General features: G+C 52.2%; 1 protein-coding gene across 5 annotated transcripts in view; it reads right to left on the reverse strand.

Annotated features, from left to right (window-relative positions):
• Positions 1 to 3,575: 3,575 nt before the first annotated feature.
• Positions 3,576 to 24,439, reverse strand: part of EBF4 (EBF family member 4) — a 57,906-nt gene continuing 37,042 nt past the window's right edge. Inside the window, exons 8-18 of one of the 5 annotated variants that reach the window (XR_004522080.2) lie at positions 13,116 to 13,197; positions 12,215 to 12,332; positions 11,982 to 12,115; positions 11,763 to 11,889; positions 10,133 to 10,221; positions 9,943 to 10,008; positions 9,668 to 9,845; positions 9,385 to 9,573; positions 6,089 to 6,170; positions 4,761 to 4,836; positions 3,576 to 4,522 (exon numbers count right to left, since the gene is read on the reverse strand). Coding sequence is in view for 4 of the 5 variants with exons in the window: in XM_033839976.2 (XP_033695867.1) it covers positions 4,766 to 4,836; positions 6,089 to 6,286; positions 9,385 to 9,573; positions 9,668 to 9,845; positions 9,943 to 10,008; positions 10,133 to 10,221; positions 11,763 to 11,889; positions 11,982 to 12,115; positions 12,215 to 12,332; positions 13,116 to 13,197 (1,252 nt within the window). In the remaining variant the exon portion in view is untranslated. Of the gene's footprint in view, positions 4,523 to 4,760; positions 4,837 to 6,088; positions 7,720 to 9,384; positions 9,574 to 9,667; positions 9,846 to 9,942; positions 10,009 to 10,132; positions 10,222 to 11,762; positions 11,890 to 11,981; positions 12,116 to 12,214; positions 12,333 to 13,115; positions 13,198 to 24,439 lie in introns of those variants that run through there. The other 4 variants (XM_033839976.2, XM_073792796.1, XM_073792794.1 and 1 more) reach the window with 4 other exon arrangements.

Below are 24,439 nucleotides of genomic sequence, written 5' to 3' on the forward strand. Positions count from 1 at the left end.
AGTATCTGACCCCCATCTTACTTCCACCCCATCGGCCCTGTGGAAAGAAAGCCTGGCAGTAGGCTGATGCTGGGAAGGGCCCCTTTGTCACCTGGCATCTTGGTACCTCAACTAGAAACAGTCTGAACAGAATTTCTGTCACCTGGTCCCAGGAGAGGCAGGACCTACAGATGACGAAAAATTCATAAACTTACTTCAACTAGGAAAAACTTCCTCTTCCACAGGCTGACTGCCCGGGGCCACCTCCAGTACACACTGTTGTGCCCCATCCAGACCCCCTCATCTTTACCTCTTCAGTGTACACCTGTCTGACCCCATCTGCCAGCACTGCATCTCTTCCCCTGAGAGCTTTCTCTAGCTTCTGTTACCACCTGCGAGGCCACCTAGAAGTTCCAGGAAGGTGGTGCTCCCCTCCTGCTGCCCCCGGAAACTTCTGATCACTGACTGACAGAAGTCGGTGTATAAGTAAGTACACAAGCTCCCTCGCCCCTCAGGTGGGAAATCTCTGAGGCGTGTGTTTTATACAGTTTCCCAGAGTTCCCTGGTGGGATTAAGCTCCAGAAAACTCACAGGAGTGACTTGCTCACCAGCACACTGTATTGGGCTCCCTTACTCTCCCTGCCTCCCTTCCCCCCTCCCTCACTGGTGCTTCCTGAGATTGCCTCCCAAATAAACCCTCTGAGCACAAATCTTTGTCTCAGGCTCTGCTCCTGGGGGAATCCACACAAAGACAACCTCCATTCCGGGTGCATGATGCCACTCTGACTGATATGAACGTAGGCACTGGGGCAAGGTTAGAACCTCCACCACTGGCCTGGGATGTCCAGCACCTGCAGGGGTCAGTCCCCATGAACCAATCAATCCTGTCTTGTCTACAAGGCCTCAGGACTGTCACTAGGCTAGGACCTGGTGATATGCTAGCATTTAGGGGCTTCCCTGGTGGCGCAGTGGTTAAGAATCTGCCTGCCAATGCAGGGGACAAGGGTTCGAGCCCTGATCCGGGAAGATCCCACATGCCGCGGAGCAACTAAGCCCGTACACCACAACTACTGAAGCCTGCGTGCCTAGAGCCCGTGCTCCGCAAAAGTGAAGCCACCACAATGAGAAGCCCGCGCACCCCAATGAAGAGTAGCCCCTGCTCGCTGTAACTAGAGAAAGCCCATGTGCAGCAACGAAGACCCAATGCAGCCAAAAATAAATAAATAAATATGCTAGCATTTACTGGGCAGTGGGTTCTCCATACAGATTTATGTAAGATCAAGACCGAGCTTCTGCCACTCAGTTTAATATCATCCTGAGTCAGGATGGCTGGATCTATGGAGAATGGTGTCCCTTTCGACTAGAGAATGTTGGAAGCCCAGAGAGGTGTTCTGGCTGTGAGGCCCAGGAAAAAATGCCCTTGTTGCTTTGCTGGAGTTGCTGCAGATCCAGATGCAGACCCAGACTTGGTTGCAGGCTTGTCTTGCACTGACCCATGACTCATGGTCCAGTTTCACTCACTCCTCACTGATTTATTGGCTACAAAATGACCTGGTGTGATATTTGCCAGATTTGGTTAATAGTTTTCATCTCAAGTGATGGCCCTGGCTAGAGACTGTGTTAAAAATGATTTTGTGACCCTGGTGGGTCTGTGGCATAGAACTGTTGGTTCTACTTGTTCATACCCCCTCAGACTCACTGCTCCAGAATTTGCTTACAATATCCTACAACAAAGTCTACTGATGGCTTTTTCTCTGCAGGAGGGACAGGCAGGCCAGAAGGGTCAGAGAGTTAATCTCCTGGGAGCAGCCCCCAGGCAGTGACAGATGAGGGCTGGAGGATCAATATCCCAGATCCTCTGCCCCTTGGGTGGGAAAACCCTGAGTTATGTTCTACACTGTCTTCCAGAGTTCTCCAGCAGGGAACCTGTCTCAGGTTCTGCTTCTTGGGGAACCAAAACCAAGACATGCGGGAAGAACATCGTGTTAGTCAGCCTGGGCTGCCATAATAAAATACCATAGACTAGGCAGCTTAAACAAAGAAATTTATTTTCTCATAGTTTCAGAAGCTAGAAGTCCCAGATCAAGGTGCAAGCTGATTTGAATCCTGGTGAGGACTCTTCCTGACTTGTAGGTGGCTGCCTTCTTGCCTGTGTCCTCACATAGTGGACAGAGAGCTCTGGAGTCTCTTCCTCTTCATACAAGGACACAGTTCTGTCAGATTAGGGCCCCACTCTTATGGCTTTATTTAACCTTAATCACCTCCTTAAAGGCCCTGTCTCCAAATATAGCCACAAAGGCAGAGGGGTTTGGGCTCCATGCATGAATTTTGAGAGGACACAATTCAGTCCAGAGCAAACATCATAGGGATTAGCTCTGCCTGCTGTGGATGAGGGAGTGGGCAGTATTTATCTATCTATCTACCTCTCTCTCTCTCTCTCTAACCTGCCACACTGTGCTGCTTGCGGGATCTTAGTTCCCTAAACCGGGACCCCTGGCAGTGGAGGTGCAGAGTCCTAACCACTGGACCACCAGGGAATTCCCAGGAGTGGGCAGTGTTGACTCAAATGGTGGCTTGAGGACAGTTGTGAGATCTATGAGGACAAATATCACATCTTACTTATACCAACCACGGCACCTGACCCATTCCAGGAACCGGTAATAACCTGCATCTGGTACAGATTAGAGCTCAGCAGATTATCAACCTGGGAGGGCCCTGGACCGTGGAAACTGCTCGGAGCCTGAATGGAGCAGGGCATGGCTGGCAGGCTTTGGGGCTCTGCAACACAGGCTGAAGGCAGGAACTGAGGGGAGGCCAGGCGAGCACTGAGAATAAAGCAGGATTCTTAGGTAGGAGGCTATCTCATCACAGGCCCCGGTGAGATGAATCCCAGGTATTGGCAGGAACACAAGAGAGGAAAGTGGAGGACTCTAAAGGACAGGGCCAGCCTATCTGCCTTGGCAAGTATTATTTGTCCAGAGGGCTGCAAGGCATGGGCTCATGGGTTGGGGAAGGACAGGTTTCCAGAGGTCAGAGCAAAGGACTGCTGTCGGGAGGAGAGAAAAGGAAGCTTGAGGCCTGGAGTTGGACCCTGGGATCTCTGGACAGTGCATCAAAAAAGTGGCTTCCAGTGTCAGAAAGCTAGACCTTTGGGGTCTAGGGAACACGTTTCAGGGGGACAACTGGGATTCATCCTAGAAGTTGGGTAGATGAGCCTGGGAATCTTGCCTTTCTACCACCCATCCTCCCAAACTCTGAGACAGGAGAGATGGAAAGTGCCTAGGCCTGGGAAGGAGGGAGGAGGTTTGGGGTGTCACTTAATTATGCAATCCTAGGAGGCAAAATTTGCCCCACCCAGCAGCCTTCAGTCAAGAAGGATTTCACTTCTGAGCCTCTGTACATCTGGGTAGTATTTAGTTGGCTCTGTTCTGGTTCCCAGCAATGTCCTTCTGACACCCCCAACTTTGGTCCTGCTCAGACAGCTGCGGGACTGAGTCCTCAGTGCCCAGAATGGGCTCCCAGCCAGAGTTCTCAGGGCTGAGCCCGTGTCCTGGGTCTTCCCACCCCTCCCCAAACCCCCCAACTCAGTACCCAAGAGCAGATATGGGGCAGGGAATACTTGCTCAGTTGAACTCTGATGCTGTTGAAAAAGTCCAAGGTATAAGAAGGCTGCCCAGGGACATGGTTTAGAGTTGCAGAGCTGCTGAGAAAAGCAGACCCACACCAAGGAAGCAGACAAGAGAGGCTGGGTGGCCACCTGCACCTGTGTTTATTGTTTTCTCCAACCTCAGCAGAGCAGAGTATGAGACCAGGGGCAGCTGGACTCGTTCCATGGTTCTATGGGGCCAGCCAGAGTCATCTGTGTGTGGGGCCAGAGTCCATGAGACATCCATTGAGGGCGAGATCCACAACCAGGGGGCCTGGCACCTCCTCTTCTGCACCCTTCATGCCCAAAGCCCCCACCGGGATTCACGATGTGGCAAGCGTGAGTGCTCAGGACTCAAAGGAAGTGGGGCAGCCACAGAATCAAGTGGCTGTCAGAAGCTCCATGGGAGCCTAGGCAGGCCTCCTGAGGCTGCTGGGCACCACCCCTTGTCCTGGAGAGTAGTTGGGACGCCGGGATGGTTGAGATGGGTCAGACGCAAACAGGACCTCCCCAGGCCACCTCTCCCTGAGCTCCTTATCATACTCCCCATCCCATGCTCCTGTCACCAGATGCCCTTGGTCTGCAAAAGGTCCATCTCTTCCAGAGGAACCGACCCAGCAAGTGAGGTCGGGCATCCAGCACCTCCACGGGATGCTCTCCTAACAAGAGCATCAGCACAGTGCTGGGGCTTCCAACCAGCCTCAAGGGAGGTGAGAGAAGCCTGTGGGACTGAGGGGCCCTTGAGCACAGGGAGGAAGGCCTCTCCCTGTTCAGGCCTGTGGGTTGAAGTCTGCCTGCAGCCCTGGCCCTGCATCTGTCTGTGCTGCCATCCAGGGCATGGGCGTGAATCCTGGAGGGACCACTAGTCCGGGCTCAGTGGGGACAACACCTGTAGGCCTGGTGGGGAGAGGAAAAGACGAAGGTCCTGTAGGAAGGCTGGCTGCAAGGGGACAGGAAGCCACTTCTCGCCTCTTGTTCAGCCTGGGCCACTGAGCTGGGCTATGTGGCCCAGACAGCTGTCTAGATGGGCCCTGGAGAGGGAGACATGGACCCCAACTCCCCATCCCTGCTAAAGTCTTTTGGAGAGAGCCCATCCAAGGTCAGGAAGGGAAGCAAGACTCAGCCAGAGACCTACCATAATTAGGAGTACGCCAGGCCCTGAAGCCCCCGAGCTGGAGAGTGGAACTTGTCAGAATCTTCAAAAGGCTGGTCTGCAGTAACCAAGCAGGGGAGCCATAAGCCATGTGTAGCCTGTGTCCCTCTCGACTGGGGGCAGCATGCAGGACATATGGCACTTTTTGAGGGCAGAACTATCAAGAGTCTTGAAGGTAGTCAGCCACCCCCAGTCCTAGCCTAGACCCAGCACTGCAGACAGTTAGGTGAGGTGTGCCCCCCAGACCTCTTAGGAGCTACAGCCCCAAGCCCTTGACCCCCTAGTTTCTTCAATCGAGAGACATGACTCTGGGCTCTTCTTCCCAGCCTGTCTCCTTCAGAGGGCCTGTCTCAAGGTGAGGAAGCAGACGGCCATGTATCAGGACAGCAAAGGGAAGAGGTCAGCCTCCAGGAGTACAGATACCTAATGCAGCGGTAGCAGCATGTCTTCCTCCCACACCCCCACGAAATTCATCACTTCCATCACCCTTGCCTCTTTCTAACCCCCTTCCCATGGTTTGCTGCAGGAGAAACTGGTGGCCTTCTGTCCTTCCTATTCCCTGCATTTTAAGATCCAGACACACTTAGTTTAAGAAAAATTATCCAAAACTTGGAAACAAGGCTAAATACAACTGTGTTCCACTTTGAGTTATCCTAGAGCATCACCTAACAAGCCCACCCCAAGAATCATCTTATTCTAAGGGATGCAACTCTTTTTGACTTGCTATATACACTACTGGTTAGAACCCAGGCTTTAAGCTGGATGTTGACTTGGAGGAGATTGATAAATGGCAAATAACAATCATTTCACTAATGGGCTGCAGGAGGGGTGACCTGGTCTCAATTCCCTATCTGTAAAATGGGGAAGGAGAAGCTGGGCTAAACCTTATCTAAGGTCAGTCCCCCTCCATCCAGCAAGTGACGTGGTCTCTCACAGTGGTGTATGCTATCCTCCAGTGGACATAGGGAGGTACAGGTCAAAGGTACACAGCCCACGGTGGGGTTTTTCCAGCTCTGCATGTTGGGTCTTTACTCTGGGCTCAACTGGATGAGGCCTCGAAGTGGTTTCCAGACCTTCTCCAACTGGTATTCTTGTCTCCTTGATGGTCCAGAGTGAGACCGTCCCAAGCTATGAGGCCCAGGGAAGTGGGGTCCAGATGGACCTCCTTGAACCCCTGCGGAGCTCCCTCCTCTGCAACCCCCAGGGAGAACTGGTCACCTGGCTTGAAGCTCTTGTGAGATGTGGATGGAGTGGGCTGCGCAGGCCCAGCTGTTCTGCCAGGTTCCAGCGAGGCAGCATGGAGCACTCACCTGGAAGCCCCTCTCCATGGGCTCTGGGGCAGGCCTGGGGTGGGGAGCTGGGTGGGCGCAGCACGGGGGCGAAAGCACTCCTCTGTTTGACAGCGGAGATCATGTTGACAGGCGAGAAGGAGAAGACGCTGGTGGTGGGGGCAGCCGCCGGGAGGGACATAGAGGAGGCAGTGGCCAGCGGGGGGCTAGAGGGCATGACTCCAGGGCGGGGAGGGGCAGGCGCAGCAGGGAAGGCGGTGGGAGACACAACAGGGAGACAGCACCAGAGTGAGCAGCTCGGTGGCTGCCCTGGCATGAGAAGTATGCCCTGTGTGGGCTGCTGACCTGGGTGCCAGGCTCAGCCCACACTGTGGGCTGTGAGGGTCCTGGGGAGACCAGTACAGGGTAGAGTCTGGAGGCAGGCTGGGAGCCTCTGGGGTTGCGGGCTAGCATTTGCCCTTTTGGGGGTTCTGGAGACCCTTTCTTAGCATTGGAGATGATAGGGCCAGATGAGGTTAAAAACAAACAAACAAAACCCAAAAAACGAAAGCAAAACCAGAACATCCAACAAAACCAGATACTGAGAGGTGCCCGCAAAGATGAGGCATGAGCAAGAAATGGAACAGGTTAGGATTCCTGCTGAAAACCACTGGGGTTCTGAGACACCAAGAAACACTGACGGGCCCTGGGGCATCAAGGTTAGAGTCAAAGGTCAGGGTTCATAGCAGAGCTGGGGCAAGTGGCCAGGGACGAAGTTTGGGGGGTACACATAGGCTCTTGTTATAAGGCCCCTCTGTCCAGGATCACAGCTCACACAAGAACCCTTACTCCCCCCACAAATATGTTCCCCTTACCAATTACACTCCCCCCAACCCCCGACACTTTGTTCTCTTCCAGCTTAATGCAGGTCCTCATCATATTCAGCCCTGGTCCTGGACGCCTCCTGTATCTCCCTCTTCCAGCAGGTCAATTTTAAAGAAAGGTACAGAGATCCAAATCCTCAGATCTTCCTGTTCCCTAACCCCCTAGCCCCCATGGCTGTGGCTTGCTCTCCTGGGAACAGCCAGGGAGCCTCCTGCACACAGCCTTTGCCTGCCCCTTTCTTGCAGCCTCCTCTCCTGGGGGCTCCTGCCCAGGCCATCTCTGGATTCCCCTTTCTACAACCTCATCTGAACACAATTCCCTGCCTCTCTCTTCTAAAGACCAATAAGTCTGTGATTTGAGTGTTGTCCAGGCAGCGGGCAATGGGATGAGGGTGGGGGTTTCCTGAAAGAAACCAGCAGCCTGAGAAAGATGCTTTTGGTATCAGAACACCCCCCACCCACCCCCTTTGGAACAGTGATGCCTTCAACAGCTGCCCCTGTTCCAAATGTACTCGGCCCCATGGATCACCGTCTCCTTTTAAGACAATGCTGACTGCTAGCTCATGAGGCCCATGGAGCTCCGTGGAGGGCTTGAAATAAATGCCAGAAAATGTACTGTATCTCTCAAGGCCCAGAGCTCACAGCCGCATTTTGTAGCTTGGGTAGTACTGGGAGATGTGGTTCAGTCCAGGGCTGCTGGCGGCTGAAGCAGAAGACAGAGGGGAGGTCCGAGCAGACAGCCTCTGGCAGGGACAGTTCCGGAGGTCATTACAGGCACGTCCTGGCAAACTCAATGAGAATGATGCCCACTGGAGCTTCACCACAAAGCGTCATGCACAAGGGGGAGTGGATGGGGACTGGACAGGACAATCCCACCAGATGGGACTGACCCTTAGGCCAGCCCAGGGTGTCCCCAGTTGATGCTGGAGTGAGGCTTAAGCAGCTGTAGAATTCTTGATCTCCTGGCTGAATGGGAAGACCCCGGGTGGCTGACTTTTGCCCACTGGGGCAGTGTGTTCCTCCACTGCTGACTGACTGCACTGTGTGTGCGGCGGAGAAGGGGGGCTGGTGTTCCAAACTCCACCAGCTTCGACCTGGGGGGCACCCTGAGAGAGGTGGTAAGAATACTGTCCAGAACTGAAGGGAAGTAGGAGCAGTGGAGCCTGCCCTGAGCAAAGGGGAGACGGGAGTCTTGGTGGGGACACCGGAGGGTCATGGTCTGTGTGGACACCAGCAACATGGGGCTTCTGGTCCCAAACACTGAGCCCAGGCCAGAGGTAGAGAGCCAGACTCAAACCCACAGCCAAAAAGAGCAGTACTCAGGATGTAGGCCATGGGAAGGAAGGCTAGGCAGGTGCCAGATATGTTGGTCTTCAGCAATAGCAAACATATGACAGGGGACAGGGGAAGGAATGGCAGGAAAAGCCTTCTTGGCCAGCCTTCCCCATTCCTCTGGCACAACAGCGTCTCCCAGGACTCAAGGTGCAATCTCTCTTACAATTGATGGGGAAGGCTCCTTGTAGGTGCGCAGGGGTGGAGCTATCCCCCAAGCTGGGTGCTTTAAAAACATGTCTGCTGAATAGCTAAGCTATAAGAACCTGCAGACAGGCTGTTCTGGAATTTGCTGTTGGAAGGAGGGACTCGAGGGCAGTGCATGGTAAAAGCATAAACGCCCTGTCGCCCATCCACCCAGCTCTGAGCTGCCCACCCCAAGAAGCCAGACAGAAGACGGTTAATGCCCACAGCCAGTGCTGGGATGTAAATTCACACACTCTTTCTGAACTGCGTCTGGGCCTTTTATGCACAGTGGCACATTCAGGTCTGAGAACAACCCTAGGCAACAGGTGGTACCGATCTGGTTTTACAGAGAGGAAACTGAATGTCAGACAGCTCCTGATTTGGACAAACTGTGAGTCCAGGTGTCTGACTACACAGAATTCTGGCTCTGCCCAACCAGATTGCTGGGAGCCACGTCTTTCCTCCTCAGGCCCCTGCCTCTCCTGGGGGGCGTGGGGCCAGGTGGAAACCTACTTTTCTTGGGCCCTGAGTTCCCTTGGGCTTCCGGCAGGGGGCACCAGCCCTCCTCCTGAAGTCCTGGCATAAGATTGGAAAGGTTGGCGGTCCACTAGGTTTAAGCAGGATGTCCCCGTGTTAAAGCTCGGAGGGGAAGGCTAGAAGCGATGTGCACAACTGCTGTCAGCAAAGAGAACTAAAAGTGCAAGAAGTGCCCCGGCGCCGGGGTTGAGGGCTGGGTCTCCAAAGGCACAGAGAGAGAGGTCGAACACAGAGAGGGCTGCCCTTGCCTCTGAGGGCAAGGCCAGGGTCGGTGCTCATGCGACAGGTGACAGGAGCTCCCCCCACCCCTCATAGGCTAGGATGGAGCTGGGCTGAGCCCCATTCTGCTCCCCGGGGCCTGGTCCCTCCCCCACTCCCCGGGAGGCAGGGGACACTCACTGGCGAAGGGCGATGTGGCCGTGGAGCCATTGAGGAAGCTGGGGGACGCGGGAACACCGAGGCCGGCCACGCCCGGCGCCCCGTAGCCGCCGAGGCCAGCTCCGAGGCCGCCGCCGTAGCCACTCTGCTGCGAGCCCGGGCTGGGCGCGAACCCGCGGGGGGACGCACTGCCGCAGCTGCGCGCGTAGCCTGCGGGAGAGCGGCCGTCAGGGGCGCGCGCCGGCAGGGAAGGGGCAGTCCGAGCTGCGCCGGCGGCTGGGAGGGCGAGGGCGGCGGGACGCACCCGGCTCCGGCCCTGGCGTGGCGTCCCCGACGGCAATGGCCAGCGGGCTGCTGAAGGCGTTGATGCCCACGACGGCGGGGTGCGGGTGGCTGGGGGCCAGGGGCCCGAGCGGCGCGGGCGCGCGGGGGGCGCTGTACAGAGCCTCGGCCACGTCTGCTGCGCGCTTCAGGAGGAGCTCCTGCGAAGACAAGAGCGGGCACGGCCGGGGCAGCCGCGGGCACCGGGAAGCGGGCAGCCCCGGGCCCGGCGCGGGGAGGCGGGCGGAGGCGCCATACCTGGTTGCCGCCGGGCACTCCGTACAGGGCCTCCGCCAAGTCGGCCGCCCGCTTCAGCAGCACTTCCTGGGGGCAAAGAGGAAAACAGCCGGACGGAGGGGCGGCCCCGGGGGCGGCAGAGGGGCCGGGAGCCGCCTCTTCTCCCCTCGGCCACCGGACACCCTTCTCCCCGCCCCGCTCCTCTGAGTACCTTGGGCAGCCTCTCGGGGTCTCCGGGGTGTCTGGGAATGACTTTCTGTAGCCTCTGGAATCCGTAGTCAATGGTAGGCTCATTCAGGGCTGGGGAGAGGGGCGGTGTTTGGAGGACGCCCCTCCAGGCACGGCCCCAGAGCAGGGCCAAGCCCGCCAGCAACCAGTCCGGGAGCCTTGCTGCAGACCTCCTCCAAGGCCAGCCCAAGCCTCTCGGAAAACTCCGGGCACTCGGGTCAGCGAGGCTCGGGAAGTTTCCTCAGTTCCTTTCTTGCTCATTCATTCAACAAATGTTTACTGAGCCAGGCCCTGTGCCAGCTGCTTGGCATTAACACACATGCACTATACGATCCCATTTGTGATTAGAAAAAAGGCAACTGTATATATATTAGCTTCAGTATTCCTAGGGGCAGGACTGGAAAGTTTTGTCTGCATTTGGTCTTATCAGGAGTGAATTATTTATTATAAAAAAAGAAAAAAAAATAACCAACAGTCTTCATGTATCACAGCTCTGGTGGCCTCTCAGCGGCACCTGACCGTTAAGGGTATGCCTGTGTCCCAGGAGTGGGCTGCCCCACACCCAGGGCTCTGGGGAGGACGCTGCAGCCTCCTGACCTGGCTCCCGAAGCCCTCCTCCTCCTCCTCACCTCCTCCTGTAGCCTGGCCCCGACCTATCTTACCAGCCTCAAAGCCCTACCTACCTTCTCCACCTCCAACTCTAGATTTAGTGAATTTCCTTTAGTTTCCCCTAAAACGTAAGGCACTCCTTCACCGGTCTTCGTACTTGCCATTCCTTCTCCGGGGATGCCTTTTCCTCCTCATCTCTACCTCCTTATTCACCCCTCAGGTTCCAGCTTAGCAGTTTAGTCCACACTCGTGCCTGGAGGTTTTCTCTGACAACCACTAGCTCCTCTATTGTGTAACTCTACCCACCTCATGCTGTGTTCCCTGTGTTCCCCCCTCACTCTTATACTGGAGCTCCCCGACAGTAAGTAGGGTCACTACTGAGTGTCCAGTGCCCCTTGAAGGGCTTGGTGAATGTCTGTTAGGTGGGGTGGGGGAATGGGGAAAAGTGCCAGATGGTGGAGGTGGAGAGGATACAGGCCAGTGGTCAGATAGACCTGGGAAGGGGGATGAAGCCACATCTTCAGGAGTAGCTTACACTCCTGTCTTGTGTTAACTTCTCGCCCTGGCTTCATGCAAGGTGTGTGTGTATGTGTGTTCATGTGCATGCAACGTGAAGCCTGCGGTGGCTTGGGGGAACCAAGAGAACCGGGAAGATTTGGGGAGCAGCAAGCTATTTGGGGGCATCTTTGAAATAAATCTCCCTGTGGAGATGTTCTAGACACTGGGGAGTGCAGAAGGTGAAGGGGGTGGGGGGAGTTGCTCTGGAGAATGCCGGAGGCAGAGAGAATGTCCGGGCAGGGCGTCTGAGGACGTGGAGGCCAGGGAAGGAAACAGAAGCACAGGGAAAGAAGTTCCAGAGAGGAGGTGTCCTGGGATGTGGGGTGAGTGCCAGCAGGGGCTTAGGGGGCCTGGCTATTCGCTGACTCCTACACCAAGGCTGGTGTGTGCGGCGTGGGGCTCCATCCCAAAACCCTGGGCCTCCCTTCACCCCCCTGACTCCTTACCTGTGTAGACAAAGCGGCCGGGGGCTCCCTTGCAAAATTGCTTGGACTTGTAGGACAGGGTCACCTCCACCACCCCAGGGATGTGCCGTGGGGGCGTCTGCACCCGTATGGCATGGGGCGTGATGAGCTGCGAGGGGAGAGGGGAGGCCTGCGGGTTCTGACCCGGCGAGGGCAGGGTCCAGCCCCAGGCTGGGAGGGAGACCGGCGGGAGCGGCCCACCTCACTCCACACGAGCACGTTCCCAAACACGACCTGCAACCCGTCGAAGAAGTTGTCGCCGATGACAATGACGGTGGCGCCGCCCGTGGTCCAGCCCTCCCCAGGACTGATGGCCTTGATGCAGGGGGTGGCAGCTGGGAGGCAGGAGAGGAGCCAGGTCAGGGGCCCATGCCAAGGTGGGGACTGGGGCTGGCTGGGCCCGCGGCAGCCAGGGCTGGCCTGGGGGTCCTGACCTTCGGAGGGGTCCAGGCGGCGCGCCCTGCGGCCATGCTTGGAGTTGTTGTGCACAAACATGTTGTCGGACACGGCCAGCACGTGTCCATCCACGCTCACCGTTGTGGACACCACCACCTGTGGGGAGAGCCAAGGCCAGCCTGGCTGGGGCTTCCAGTAAGGGACTGCTGGGGGGCACTGGCAACTTGAGGCCGGTGGCTGGATACTGTAGTTCAGGGTCACTGGCATGGGGAAGAGCTTCAGCCCCTCTGGAGCTGAGTTGGTGGGAGGGGGACCAACTGGGTTAGGTGACACCCTCAAATGCACAATCTCTGGCTGCCCAGGGGAACCGATCTCCAGGAGCTAGAAAAATCAAAAGCCCTGAAGAAAAATCTCTGACTCCTTGGGCAGAGTGGCTACTGTTTTTGCACCCACATGTACCACAGGCTGTATCCCTAGCGCTCCAAGGCAGGAATGGGTCTTAGGCAAGTGGGAGTGAGTGTTTTGATGGAGGGGGAGCATTGGCCTGAGAGCCCATCAGCAGGAGCCCCCGCTCTTGGGAGGAAATTGGGGCTACCTCCTTCTCCCCCCTACCCTTCACTGGGCGGGGTGTGCAGGTTGGGGATGTGCTAAGGGCAGCTGCTCTCTGCTTCACGCTATGCAAATTAGCTGGGTTGTTAATCATGTAAAAATGTCACAATTAGCATCTCCTTAAGTGGGACTCTAATGAAGCCTCCCTTGGCAGCCAGCTTAAGTTGAGACAGAGCTGCCCCACCCCCAGCAAGCACCAGGCTCCAAAGCACTGGTCTGTGCAGGGGTCTGTCCCTGGGGCCTTTCTCAGGGTGGCAGGGCCACAGCCTCCCTGGCCGCCCCATCAGGATAGGGCAGGTTTGCAGGGGAGAACTCTCTCCTCAGACCCACCTGGAAGCGGCGCATGTCTCGGGGATTCCCCGCGTTCTTTAGGCAGTTCTGGTTGCATTTGAGGAAGAACTTGAGGAAGAACCTGAAACAGTGTGGTCGGTGGGCTCAAGGGTCTGGGGGTTCTAGAAACAGATCAAGATCCAACTGCTTCCTGCCACGCCCTCTCCCAGCAGGGTAACTTCCCCTCTGCCTGCTCACACGAGGCACATACCCCATATTCCCATCCTAAGCTGCATACACACAGGGTACATGTGACACATTCAGTAGACCTGTCCCAACGACAACTTCCCTATACAGAAAATCCCCCACCTCCACAGTGTACAGATCACACAGTGCTTAATTATCTCACAAAGTATATACTCATCACATCTATACACAGTACATTCATCCTAGAGAATACATCCATTATATATACTATATATACCTAGTACTCATGAATTATTATATACACCATATGTAGCAGGTACTCCCACTTACCTGTAAACTTAACCCACACCATGTATGTTTGTCATAGTATATGCCCATCACACACAGAGGGCATCCATATCACATAGGGTATCCTTCCCCCAGAGTATACCTATCAGCCAAGATGTTTACTTACAACAGTTTACCCATTATATCCACACTGTATATGCCTTATATACTACTACTCACAAGATACACCCATCACACATAATGGAGACCTACCACACTCAGGGTATACCTTCACAGAGGCGTACACAATATGTACTCCACATCAGGTTGGACTCATCACACACATGTGGTATGCTAATCACACAGACTCTATACCATCATGCACAGTGTGTGCCCATCCTACATAGTATATGCACAGAAAGAATATGAGTGTATGCATTAGTGCACCATTTTTATGTTGTATATGATTACCCAGAATATAGTCATTACAAATATTGTACCGTCATTACGGTAAAATATAATGTACTGTATGTAGAGGTCCCCCCTACAACAAATCCCTCTCACACACAATAGACTCCCTGCCCCGGCACATCCCCCGCAAACAGATCTCCCTCATACACATTCTGTATCCCTTATACACATAGCAAAAACCTAACCACACAGAGCGTGTAGCCATCATACACACATGGTATACCTGTCAGACACACCGTACAGATACACGGTGAATACCTCCTTTTTCACATACGGTAATTAGAAAAAAGCACAGTATATGCAGTGATGTGACTGCTTTTTAGACAAACACATGAGAACTTGATCCTCCAGTCCTTCCGGGCAGTTGATGCGGATGGTGAGGCCTTGGCCCTGCCACCCCGCCGTGAGGTAACCATGGATAATACTCTGGATTTGTACTCTTCATGAACTCAGGATACTATCAGTAATCTGCCTTCACCCCTACAGGACTCTGTGAGTATCCGGGAAGATGCCCTTTGCAAAGCTGTAGTGTACTGGGCTAAAGTCTGTGGGGGTCCTGGCACATGGCACAGCTTCCTGGGCCGCTCTATGAGCTCCTCCAGCAGCTGCCTGTTTATCAGCCCCCTGGTCTTGAACTCCAGATATGTATATCCATTTAACTCATCAGAGTTGCCTCCAAACTCTACGAACATGAAATCAGATTTATTACAAGCTCTGAAAGCTTAGTCCCCAAAGAGGAGGTCCCCAAGTTCTGGGAGGGGTGGGCACCACTCCTGGACAGAGGCGTCCCAAGGGGGCCATCCCTCATTGGGAGCTGGCAGCAGTCACTTTCCTGGAGATGCATCTCCCCTTGCACTCTGCCTGTGACCCCCTCAGCCCCTGTCATATTCCCCCACACAATGGGCACCCTTCTGGGAACCGTTTTTAGTTCCCTTTCCATAGAGACATTACATCGGCACACATTTTCATCCATAGTGGACACCACCCAAAGAATACTTTCATGTAGTGTAGACCTTCTATGCACCCCCGCAGAGCATTTGGAGGCGCAGACACCTCATGTGACCCCCAAAAGTGCACACTCGTGTAGACACCACACACGTGCCCTCTGTACCCAACCCCACTCCCAAACCTGCAGAACCCTGGGATGTGGCTGGAGATGAGGGCTTTCCAGGCACTGCCTCACTGTGTGGCCTGGGGTAAATCCTTTCACACCTCTGGGATCCTTCCTTATTCATGAACCAGGAGAGTAGCAATTGATGCTTGCTGAGGTCCCTTCCGATCCTGTCTTCATTTCAGCCTCCCAAAGCCTCAGGCTGCTGTTTCCTGCAGGATCCGGGCTCCCCCTGGAGGGTCCCCCTTGTCATCCCCTCCTGCAGCCCTTGCCTGGCAGGTCTCCTACCCCCTCCCTTCCCAGTACAGGTTGCATCTGTCCTTTGGGTCCACACCAATCCTCACTCCCTGTCTGGCCAACCTCTTCTGGCCCTTCTAGGCTTTGGAGACCACCCCTCCCTGAGAACCTCAGGGCCCTGCCGGTACCTCCATCTATGCAGGCCTGTCCTGGGACATTTCAGTTTCTGAGCCTCGTTGGCATTATCTGCAGAGTGGTGTTGAGTAAAAAGCAGCCACACAAGGCCTGGGCCTTCTGTGGGGGATACTGACGGTCAGTCCTCTTTTTCTTTCTCCCTGAGCCTCTAGCTCAGAGCTGCACACAGTCAATGCCATCAGTGGTGGAAGAAGGGTGGCTGAAATCTCACCCACCACCAGATGGTAGTCGGTGAGGCTGTGACCAGCCGGCACCCACCCAGTCACAGGCCAAGCCGATGCTAACACTGCAGACAGCCTGCAGCCCTACCACCAGTCTCAGGGTTGTTAAGCAAAATCACCTACAACTTGAAAATAAGGCAAAAAGATGACAGTGAGTCCTTTCAAAGTCATTCTGGAACAGTGGTTTTCAAAGTGTGGTGTCCAGACCAGCAGCAGCAGCATCACCTGGGAACTTGCTGGAAATGCAGAATCTCAGGCCCCACTGCAGACCACTGAATCAGAAACTCCTGGGGTGAGACTCAGCCATCTGTGTTTTCATAAGCCCTCCAGGTAATTCCGATGCACCCTGAGGTTTGAGAACCACTGCTTTACAGCTGCACTATCCAATATGGCAGCCACCAGCCCCGAGTGGCACTGAGCACTTGAGATTTGGTTAGTCTGAATTGCTGTAAGTATAAAATACATACTGAATTTCAAACACTTAGGAAAAAAGGAATGTAAAAATATCTCTTTATAAAGGAATGTAAAAATATCTCTTTATAATTTTTTGGTGTTGATTACATGCTGAAATAATATTTTGGATATCTTGGGTTAAATAAAATATATGATCAGAATTAATTTTACCAGTTTCATTTTGTTTTTTAAAATGTGGCTACTAGAAAATTTTAAATGACAAATGTATAATGGCTTACATCATATTTATATTGGACGTTACTGTTCCAGAGTATTACGCTGACAAAGCCACCTAAGAGTTAGCTGATTCTCTAGGAGAAAAAACTTTGACTAATATTTGCTACTAATTGGGGCCAGACTTATAAAGTTAGGTGCTAATTTGCAGAAAACTGATAAGGTGCAAATGATTTTTGTTGGGAGAAATAAATAACTTCTGTTTGGTAGAGAAATGAGCCCTAAAGCTTACAATTTTATTGTCCTATGGACATTAACTAGCTTTGTGTCTAACTTGGCAATCTTATTCAAGTATCTTTCACATATCCTGTTTTCTCTCCCTCCCTCCCTCCTTCTCTCTCTTCTCAACTCTTTCCTCAACTGTCTATATCAGTTTCTCTTAGCCTTCTTTGAACCAGCTTTGTCATTCTGCTGGTTCCTTCATTAATAAGTTACAGAAAACCTCAACACACGCTCAGTAATAATTTGTATGAGAATCATACTTCTAACATTTTGAATATTATGCTTTAAAAAGGGTGAGTAGCACCCAAAGGGTCCTGTCTTCCAAGGTTAGTCTTGAAATTCTGCAGCACATGGCCTGGAGTTGGGGGATTTCCATTCAGGTCTAGGAGTGCCCGGAAGCAGTGCCCAGACCTCTCACTCCTCCCAACAGTGCCTGGCTATTCTCAGCCTTGGAAAGGGGGCTCTGGGCCCTTCTTTCCCCACCACTGGGAGACAGACACACCATCCACACCCCCGGAAGCTGGAAGGCCAGGGTGGGAATAACGTGAGGACAGTCCAGGACACTTCTCCACAGGCTGGCACCACAGGGTGACACTTTGTTCCACCTTGGGGGGTGGAGGAGAACCCAGAGCAGTCCGGGAAGGATGAGAATGGTGTCGGGAAAAGGAAGGAGGGACAGCAGATCCTTCAAGCCATGTCTGTGCAGAGGATAGATGTGGAGGCTGGGAAGTGGAGAGGGTCAGGTAACCCAGTGGGAAAGGGAGCTGTAGGAGGACACCCTACAGGGACCTAAGGCAGGAAGGGATGTGCACTTTGTTGAGGGCCTGTAAAATCCTGCTTTTCACCAGGGAAGCACCCCCCCACCCCCCAAACCTGGATGAGCCCTAGTGCCAGTGTTTTTGAGCATATCCCCTCCCACCACCTAGGGGCTGGAAGAGAGGCTGGGGAAGCCCCTTTTCCCTGGCTGTGATGGGCCACAGCCCACAGGGTTGGCTGACCTGAGGGTGAGCATTTTAGGATGCCCCCTGGGTTGGGGCAATGACCTGTGCCCAGTGCCATCTCTATTGTGGCCTTAAGGTTCTCTGGGGGCACAGACTCCTCATCTGGGCCTCATAGAAAGGTCAAGTGCTAGAAGCTGCCATTAGAATTAGTAGAAGAAACCACCATAAATATAAGCATGAACTACAAATAAAATGCAAAACTATGCAAAAAAAATTTTTTAAGTGATCCAAGTCTAATCTATTGAGCACTTAGCAAGTGCCTGGAACTCTGCTGAGCCTACCACTTGCATTATCTTATTTAATCCTCTCATAATCCCGAGGTGGTGTGGTGTAGGTCTGCAATCATTCCCACTCTACTGATGAGAAAACCAAGGATCAGCAAGGCTAAGCTACAAAGTCACAGTAGATGCCAAAGTCAGGATACGAACTCGGGACTTTATGAACCACTGATACTGACAAGAGTCATGGAAAAGTCCCTGTAAGTGGGGTTTTCGAGTCCAACCCTGCCCCAGCCACGAGGCTGCCAATGCAGGACAGTGCAGCAAGCCTTCCTTCAAAATCAGCCGTGAGAGGCAGGCTGTGCAGGGACCAGATTAACCATTTCATGGGGATTTCCTCGAGGCTACAAATTCATCAGGGGTGCAAAGGAGAGACTCAGGTCCTAGTTGGGGCCTTTGGCTATTGTGACAGCTGCTCTCAGTCTGAGAAGATTTTCAGGATTAAAGATCAGGACTTTAACATGAGTCAAGAGTTGATCATTGTTGAAATTCAGTGAGGGACAGATGTGGTTCATTATTCTATTCTGCCTATATGTTCAACATTCTGTATAATAAAAAGTTCAATAAATAAAAGACCAGATGAAGAGCTCTGAACAGTGGTCATCCAGCTAATAAAGCATGTAAAAGGCGGAAGGTATGCATCACGACTCTGATGCCTATGATATAAGTGAAAGATAAGAGCAGTTCACCCACACACCTACCTTGCCACATCCTGAACTTAGTCTAGCCTTCCTAATCATTCCTATAAATGCTTTTTATTCCTCCCCGTAAACACAACTCAGGACGAAATTAAAATGGACTTTCCTTGTCAATGGAATATTCCATACCAAAGAAGCAAATGCTGGATTGAATATGACTCAAGTGCAAACATGTGACTTGCACATAACTTCTCAGGTGTGACACCATTGCACAAGGAAAGCTCCCCTCGCACAGTGCTTTACTCAAGAGACACTCAATACATAAGGAAAATGTGGAGATGATTGACGTGAGTCCACTGTTAAACTCTGGGTTCTCAGGGGGTGGAGAGCAGAGTGGGATGGAGCTGCTCTTTGGAAGGCTGTGCTCAGGTATCATGGTGAGTTGGTGCCTGCCTGGGTTCCCCCACTCGCAGCTCCTGTGAGTGTTGGCTATTAAAGGGCTCACAGCTGGGGAATTCCCTGGCTGTCCAGTGGTTAGCACTCTGCCCTTTCACTGGGGGGGCCTGGTTTCAATCCCTGGTCGGGGGGAACCAAGATCCTGCAGGCCGCGTGGTGTGGCTAAATAAATGCATAAATAAATAAATGGCTCACAGCTGCCCCCACTACTCGAGAATTATCCTCAGCCAGAAGCATATGCTCCTCACCAGCAGCCCACAACCAAAGAAAGACCGGCATCACAAGGAGGACCAACTCTTAGTACTATTCATACTCAAACTCCCCAAAGGATCAGGCTGAAGCTAGACTCCAGCTGAGACTGTCTCCTTGCTAAGCTGCTTCTCCTGCCCGCTCCTGCTTCCCTCACTCCTTTTCTCCCTAGAGCTCTCCTCCAATAAATCACTTTCACAAGAATCCCCATCTCCAGCTCTGTTTCTAGGAATCTCATCCTAAAAAATCAGGCACAGAACTTTCACCAGCTTTTCCCTCCCTACATCACTCTGAGATACTTACTTAGAGCTAAAATTATGTTTGCGCTTCCAAAGAGAAAGCTGTTAGGAACTGAAAGAGCTGGGCTGAGCCCAAGGATGCTTGCAGCTACAGGCCTGTCAGGAGCAGGGAAATGGAAATCTAGATCACAAATGTGGTCTGATAGAACTTTTCCAAAAATGATATCCACTAGCCACAGGTGGATTTTCTTTCCATTTTATTTTATTTTTAAAAATTGTTTATTTTTTAAAATTAATTTTTATTGGAGTAGATTTACAATGTTGTGTTAGTTTCTGTTGTACAGCAAAGTGAATCAGTTATACATATACATATATCCACTCTTTTTTAGATTCCCTTCCCATTTAGGTCACCACAAGCACTGAGCAGAGTTCCCTGTGCACATGTGGCTTTTGAGCACTTGAAATGTGGCTAGTGTGACTGAGAAACTAAAATTTCAAAATTTTTTTTTTTTGCCATGACACACACGGCTTGTGGGATCTTATTTCCTTGAGCAGGGATCGAACCCAGGCCCTCCACAGTGGAAGCAAAGAGTCCTAACCACTAGACCACTAGGGAACTCCCTCAATTTTATTTCATTTTAATTAATTTAAACTTAAATAGTCACATGTGGCTCATAGGCACCCTATCAGACAATATAGACCTAGAAAGAGGAAGAGCTGCAAGAGATACATGGGTTGGAGCAGGTGTTCAAAGCAAGTGTCCTATGAACGCTTTGGGAGAGAAAGCAGATTGAGAGCAAAGGGCAGAGTCAAACTAGAAATTTATTTCCAAGTGCAAAGTTGGCAAAGCAGCCTGTGGTGGGGAAATGGGGAGGGGGTCCTCCTAATTTTCACCCCAAAGGGCCTCGCCTTTGGGCTCATGAGCCTCAGAGGAAATGGAACATCTGGGACAGGGTCTGTGCTCTCCACTGTTTTCATTGTCTGCTGCTCTCTGTCCCCGGCTCAAGGACAGAGGAGGATACAGATTGCTGGACCATTCACTCACTCAACAAATCCATTAAAAAAGATGTATTAAACACCTGTTATGTCAGGCAGTAGAATCTAGAGGTGAAAAAGATCTTAAGGAAACGACAATCCAGCAAGAAAGACAAAAACTCAAAGTACAACCAGGAAGATAGAATGGTGGGCACAGCAGGATAACTGGCCAATCTGCGGCAGCCACTCTGGCTGGGAGAGGTAGAAGAAGTCCTAGAAGTCGCATGTGATCTTGGGCATTTTGGGTCTTGGAGGACTTGGGGCTTTTTTCCTTGAAGAGAAGTAGGATGCAGGAGCCCTCCATGCAAAAGGAAAAACAGTCCTGCCAAGAGGTAGGTGGTATGCATGGTGCCCAGTGGTGCCTGACAGGACTGAGGAGGGCAGCTATGGACCAGAGCTCTTGGGGGATTGGCACCAAAACATGCAGGATTTGGACCCTGTGGGTGATGGAGAGTCAGCAGGAGGTGCCTTATATTGGCTGTGTCATTTGGAAGAGTCATTTTGCTTCCAAGGAGAGCGAGGCACCAAAGGGCCTAGGCCAGGGAAAGGATGGTGAATGAGGAGGTTGGTGTGATAGTCTAAGCCCAAGTGGGGGTGGTCACAGTGGCGGTGGCACATGCTACTTCCTGGCCTTGGCCTGGGGCAACAGCTAAGGCTGAGTATCCCTAGGGCCATAGACCCCTGCCAGGCTTGGACCTGGCCTCCCTACCATGATCTCCACTTGGGGCAGAGGTGGCTGCAGTGCAGATGGGCTGGGGGACTATAAATAGCTGGGGCGCATACATTAGCATGCCAATGCACCCGCACCCCATCCTCTATGCTAATGGCCCACCATGTGCCTGAACACCTTCTGTTCCCCTGCATGCATTTGCATGCACAATTAGCATAATCTTGTATAATTAATGAACAGCGTCAATTTTAGCTCCTAAGTAATTTGATTAACATGTTGATAGGGCACTTACTAGGCTCTCCAAACCTCAGGGCTGGGCATGGGCCTGAGGAGAGGGGGAGAGGAGGTGGAGAGACTACTAAGGGGCCCCCAGCTGCCCATGAAGAGTGGTGGTGATTCTACTTTCCCTTAATGGGGCCTGAGGAGAGGGAAGAAGGGGTGAAGGGGCTGTTAATGGGAGGTCTCTGGGCACCCCATGTGGAGTGTCAGGGACAGGCTGGAGCAGTGGGTCACATGAGCATGAAGCCTGTTTATTCTTGTGTGGACACAGACATACACATATACCCCTTGCACATCCCCCAGCCTGGGGAATCTTCTGTGAATGCAGAATATTGGATTCCATGGGAAGAACAGAACAGGAGGAGGGACTGAGAAAAAGTAGGAGGGCTGGGCGACAGGGGATGGATGGGCAGATGGAAGCCACAGAGAAGGATGGTGTGCTTGTGAGTGATTTAGGGATGTAAAGGGGAAGGTGGGGTCCCAAGACTGAAGGGAGGAAGAAGTCATGTGTTCCTCTGGCCTTGGGTGGGTGAGCCAGGCTCCAAAGCCAGAGACCCTGGTACTTCCTATTTGTGAATCATGTGACAAAGAGGTGGGGGGTTGGCAAGCTTCCACAATGTGCCAAGCAACCCAGGGCAGAGAGAATAGACAGAAGGTTGAATGTTGCCCCTATCCTATTAGAGAAGGACCCATTCCCAGCTTAGACCTCCCAGGGCCCCTGGCAGAGGCTCACATTCCTCTCCTGCTCATCTGTGTGGTCAGAGTCAGGAAGTACTTCTCTGGCTCTAACTAAACTTCCCTGCTACTGTCTAGGCTCAGTTGTACTTACCCTCAAAGAGGATCAGTTGGGGTGAGGGTGGGATGGGGGATGAAATAATATTGTGGCAGGCGCTATGCTGGCACCGCATCAATACATCTTACCTAACTTTACACCACCCCTACCATCTGACGTCAGCTTCTTTTGACAAATGAGGAGACTGAGGCTGAAGAAGGTGACCTTGCTCCGAGTCATAGGACGAGACAGTCCAGGTTGGCACGAGTCCCCAGCACTGACTAGCCCTTTACAGAGAGAATTTATCATTCAAATTGCAGACAGTTCACTCACTAGCCACGTCCCACTCCACCTATTACAGTCCCCAGGCCTCTTCATGCCTGCACTCCCTCTCTCTTTCAATATCCTCTGGGGGCATTAACCACGGCTCTACTCCTGTCTCAGCACGGGGGCCACTCTGACCCCAGTTGCCCAGATGTCCTCCCATAAGTCCTTGCTCTGAATTAAGGGTGGCTTGGGGACCCTTGTCCTTGTGACTGGCATCCAGTCCACATGACTCCCAGTGTACATGGGGGAATTTCTTATTAACCCCTTCTGCATCTCCTTCCATCAAATGCACCTAGCTCTGAAAAGGCTGGAGTAGGGAAGGAAGTGCAGTTCATTCTGTAGGCAAGAGGGAAAACCTCAGTCCCACTTCAGCACTGACCCAGCAGGGAGGTTATAGGACCTCAGTTTCCCCAAGGGGAACTGCCAGAATGGGCCCTAGACACAAGGCTGTGTTTGCAGCATTAGTATGGGAGCCAAGAGACCCTACTGGAAAGCACAGAAGGAGACAGATGCTACTGTGAGCTTGTTTTGTGGCTGCAGAGAAAAAGAATGAATGTTACATTGACCACTGGGTTAGGAGGAGGGGCTGATTCTTTCACAGCTCCCACAACCCTTCTCATCAAATTGCATTTGTCAGGTTGTACCTGACCTACGCATTGGGGTCTAAGTTTGCCCACCATGGGGTAGACTACAGCTTACCTCTGCCAAGTGGCTCAGACATGACCTGTTTCAACAGTGTCACTGTACAACATCCACTGTTCACCAGACACAGCTACATGCCAGGGAGTATCCATAGCCCACAGTGCCTGTCCAACCGCAGGAGTCAGAGGAGGAGAGCTGTGGGCCTCCCATGGGAGGACATTTTCCCCATTCACTCCTATATCACAGTCATCCTGGCCAATCAAGTAAATATTTAGTCTTAGAGCTGTGGCATCCAGTAAGGTAGCCATATGTAGTTATTTAAGTTTGAATTAATTAAAATTAACTAAAATTTAAAATTCAATTTCTCAGCCACAGTAGCTACATTTCAAATGCCCAATAGGTACACGTGACTACTGACTACCATATTGGTCAGTGAAGCACATTTCCATCATTGCAGGAAATTCTTTTCCATAGTGTCGTCTTAAAGCCTTATATTGTTCTCTAGTTCCTCTTATCGTTATGTAAAGGCTTATGTAATTACGTTTTGTCTCTTCAACTGCTCTGTAAGCTTTCAGAGGGCAGGAATCATTGCTTAAACTTCTCTATCTTTTCCCAAGCATCTATCATAGTGCCTGCCCCACAGCAGGTACTCATTGATTCATAATTACTATGACAGGATGAATGCTGTATCAAAGCCCCCAAACAGAACTTTGAGAATTGCAGAGCAAGGATCTTTGAAAATCTGTTCCTCCATAAAGCAACAGGAACATAGGCAAAAACTGTCAAAATCAAAATTTTCAGAACTCTGAAAATTAACAAAAGGTTTACAACAATCCAAGGGGTGTTTATTCAAGAAAAATGGCTGAATCTTAGTAAAAACAGAGAATTTTGCAGGGGTTTTTGTTTTGTTTTGTTTTTTGGCCATGTTGCACAGCTTGTGGAATCTTACTTCCCCAGCGAGGGATTGAACCTGCTCCCCCTGCAGTGGAAGTGTGGAGTTCTAACCACTGGACCGCCAGGGAATTCCCTGTAGTGTTTTAATTTGCCCTATTCCCAGGCTTGCAACCATGGTAGTTGTAAAAACTAGCAGCCTAGTAGCCACTAAAAGGGACAGATTGGATTTGGAACTTCTCAACAAGTTGTATTCCCAGACAATTGCCACTATTTGATCTGTCTGGCA

The sequence above is a fragment of the Tursiops truncatus genome, chromosome 15 (assembly GCF_011762595.2).
Source record: "Tursiops truncatus isolate mTurTru1 chromosome 15, mTurTru1.mat.Y, whole genome shotgun sequence".
In the NCBI taxonomy this organism is placed as follows: Eukaryota; Metazoa; Chordata; class Mammalia; order Artiodactyla; family Delphinidae; genus Tursiops; species Tursiops truncatus.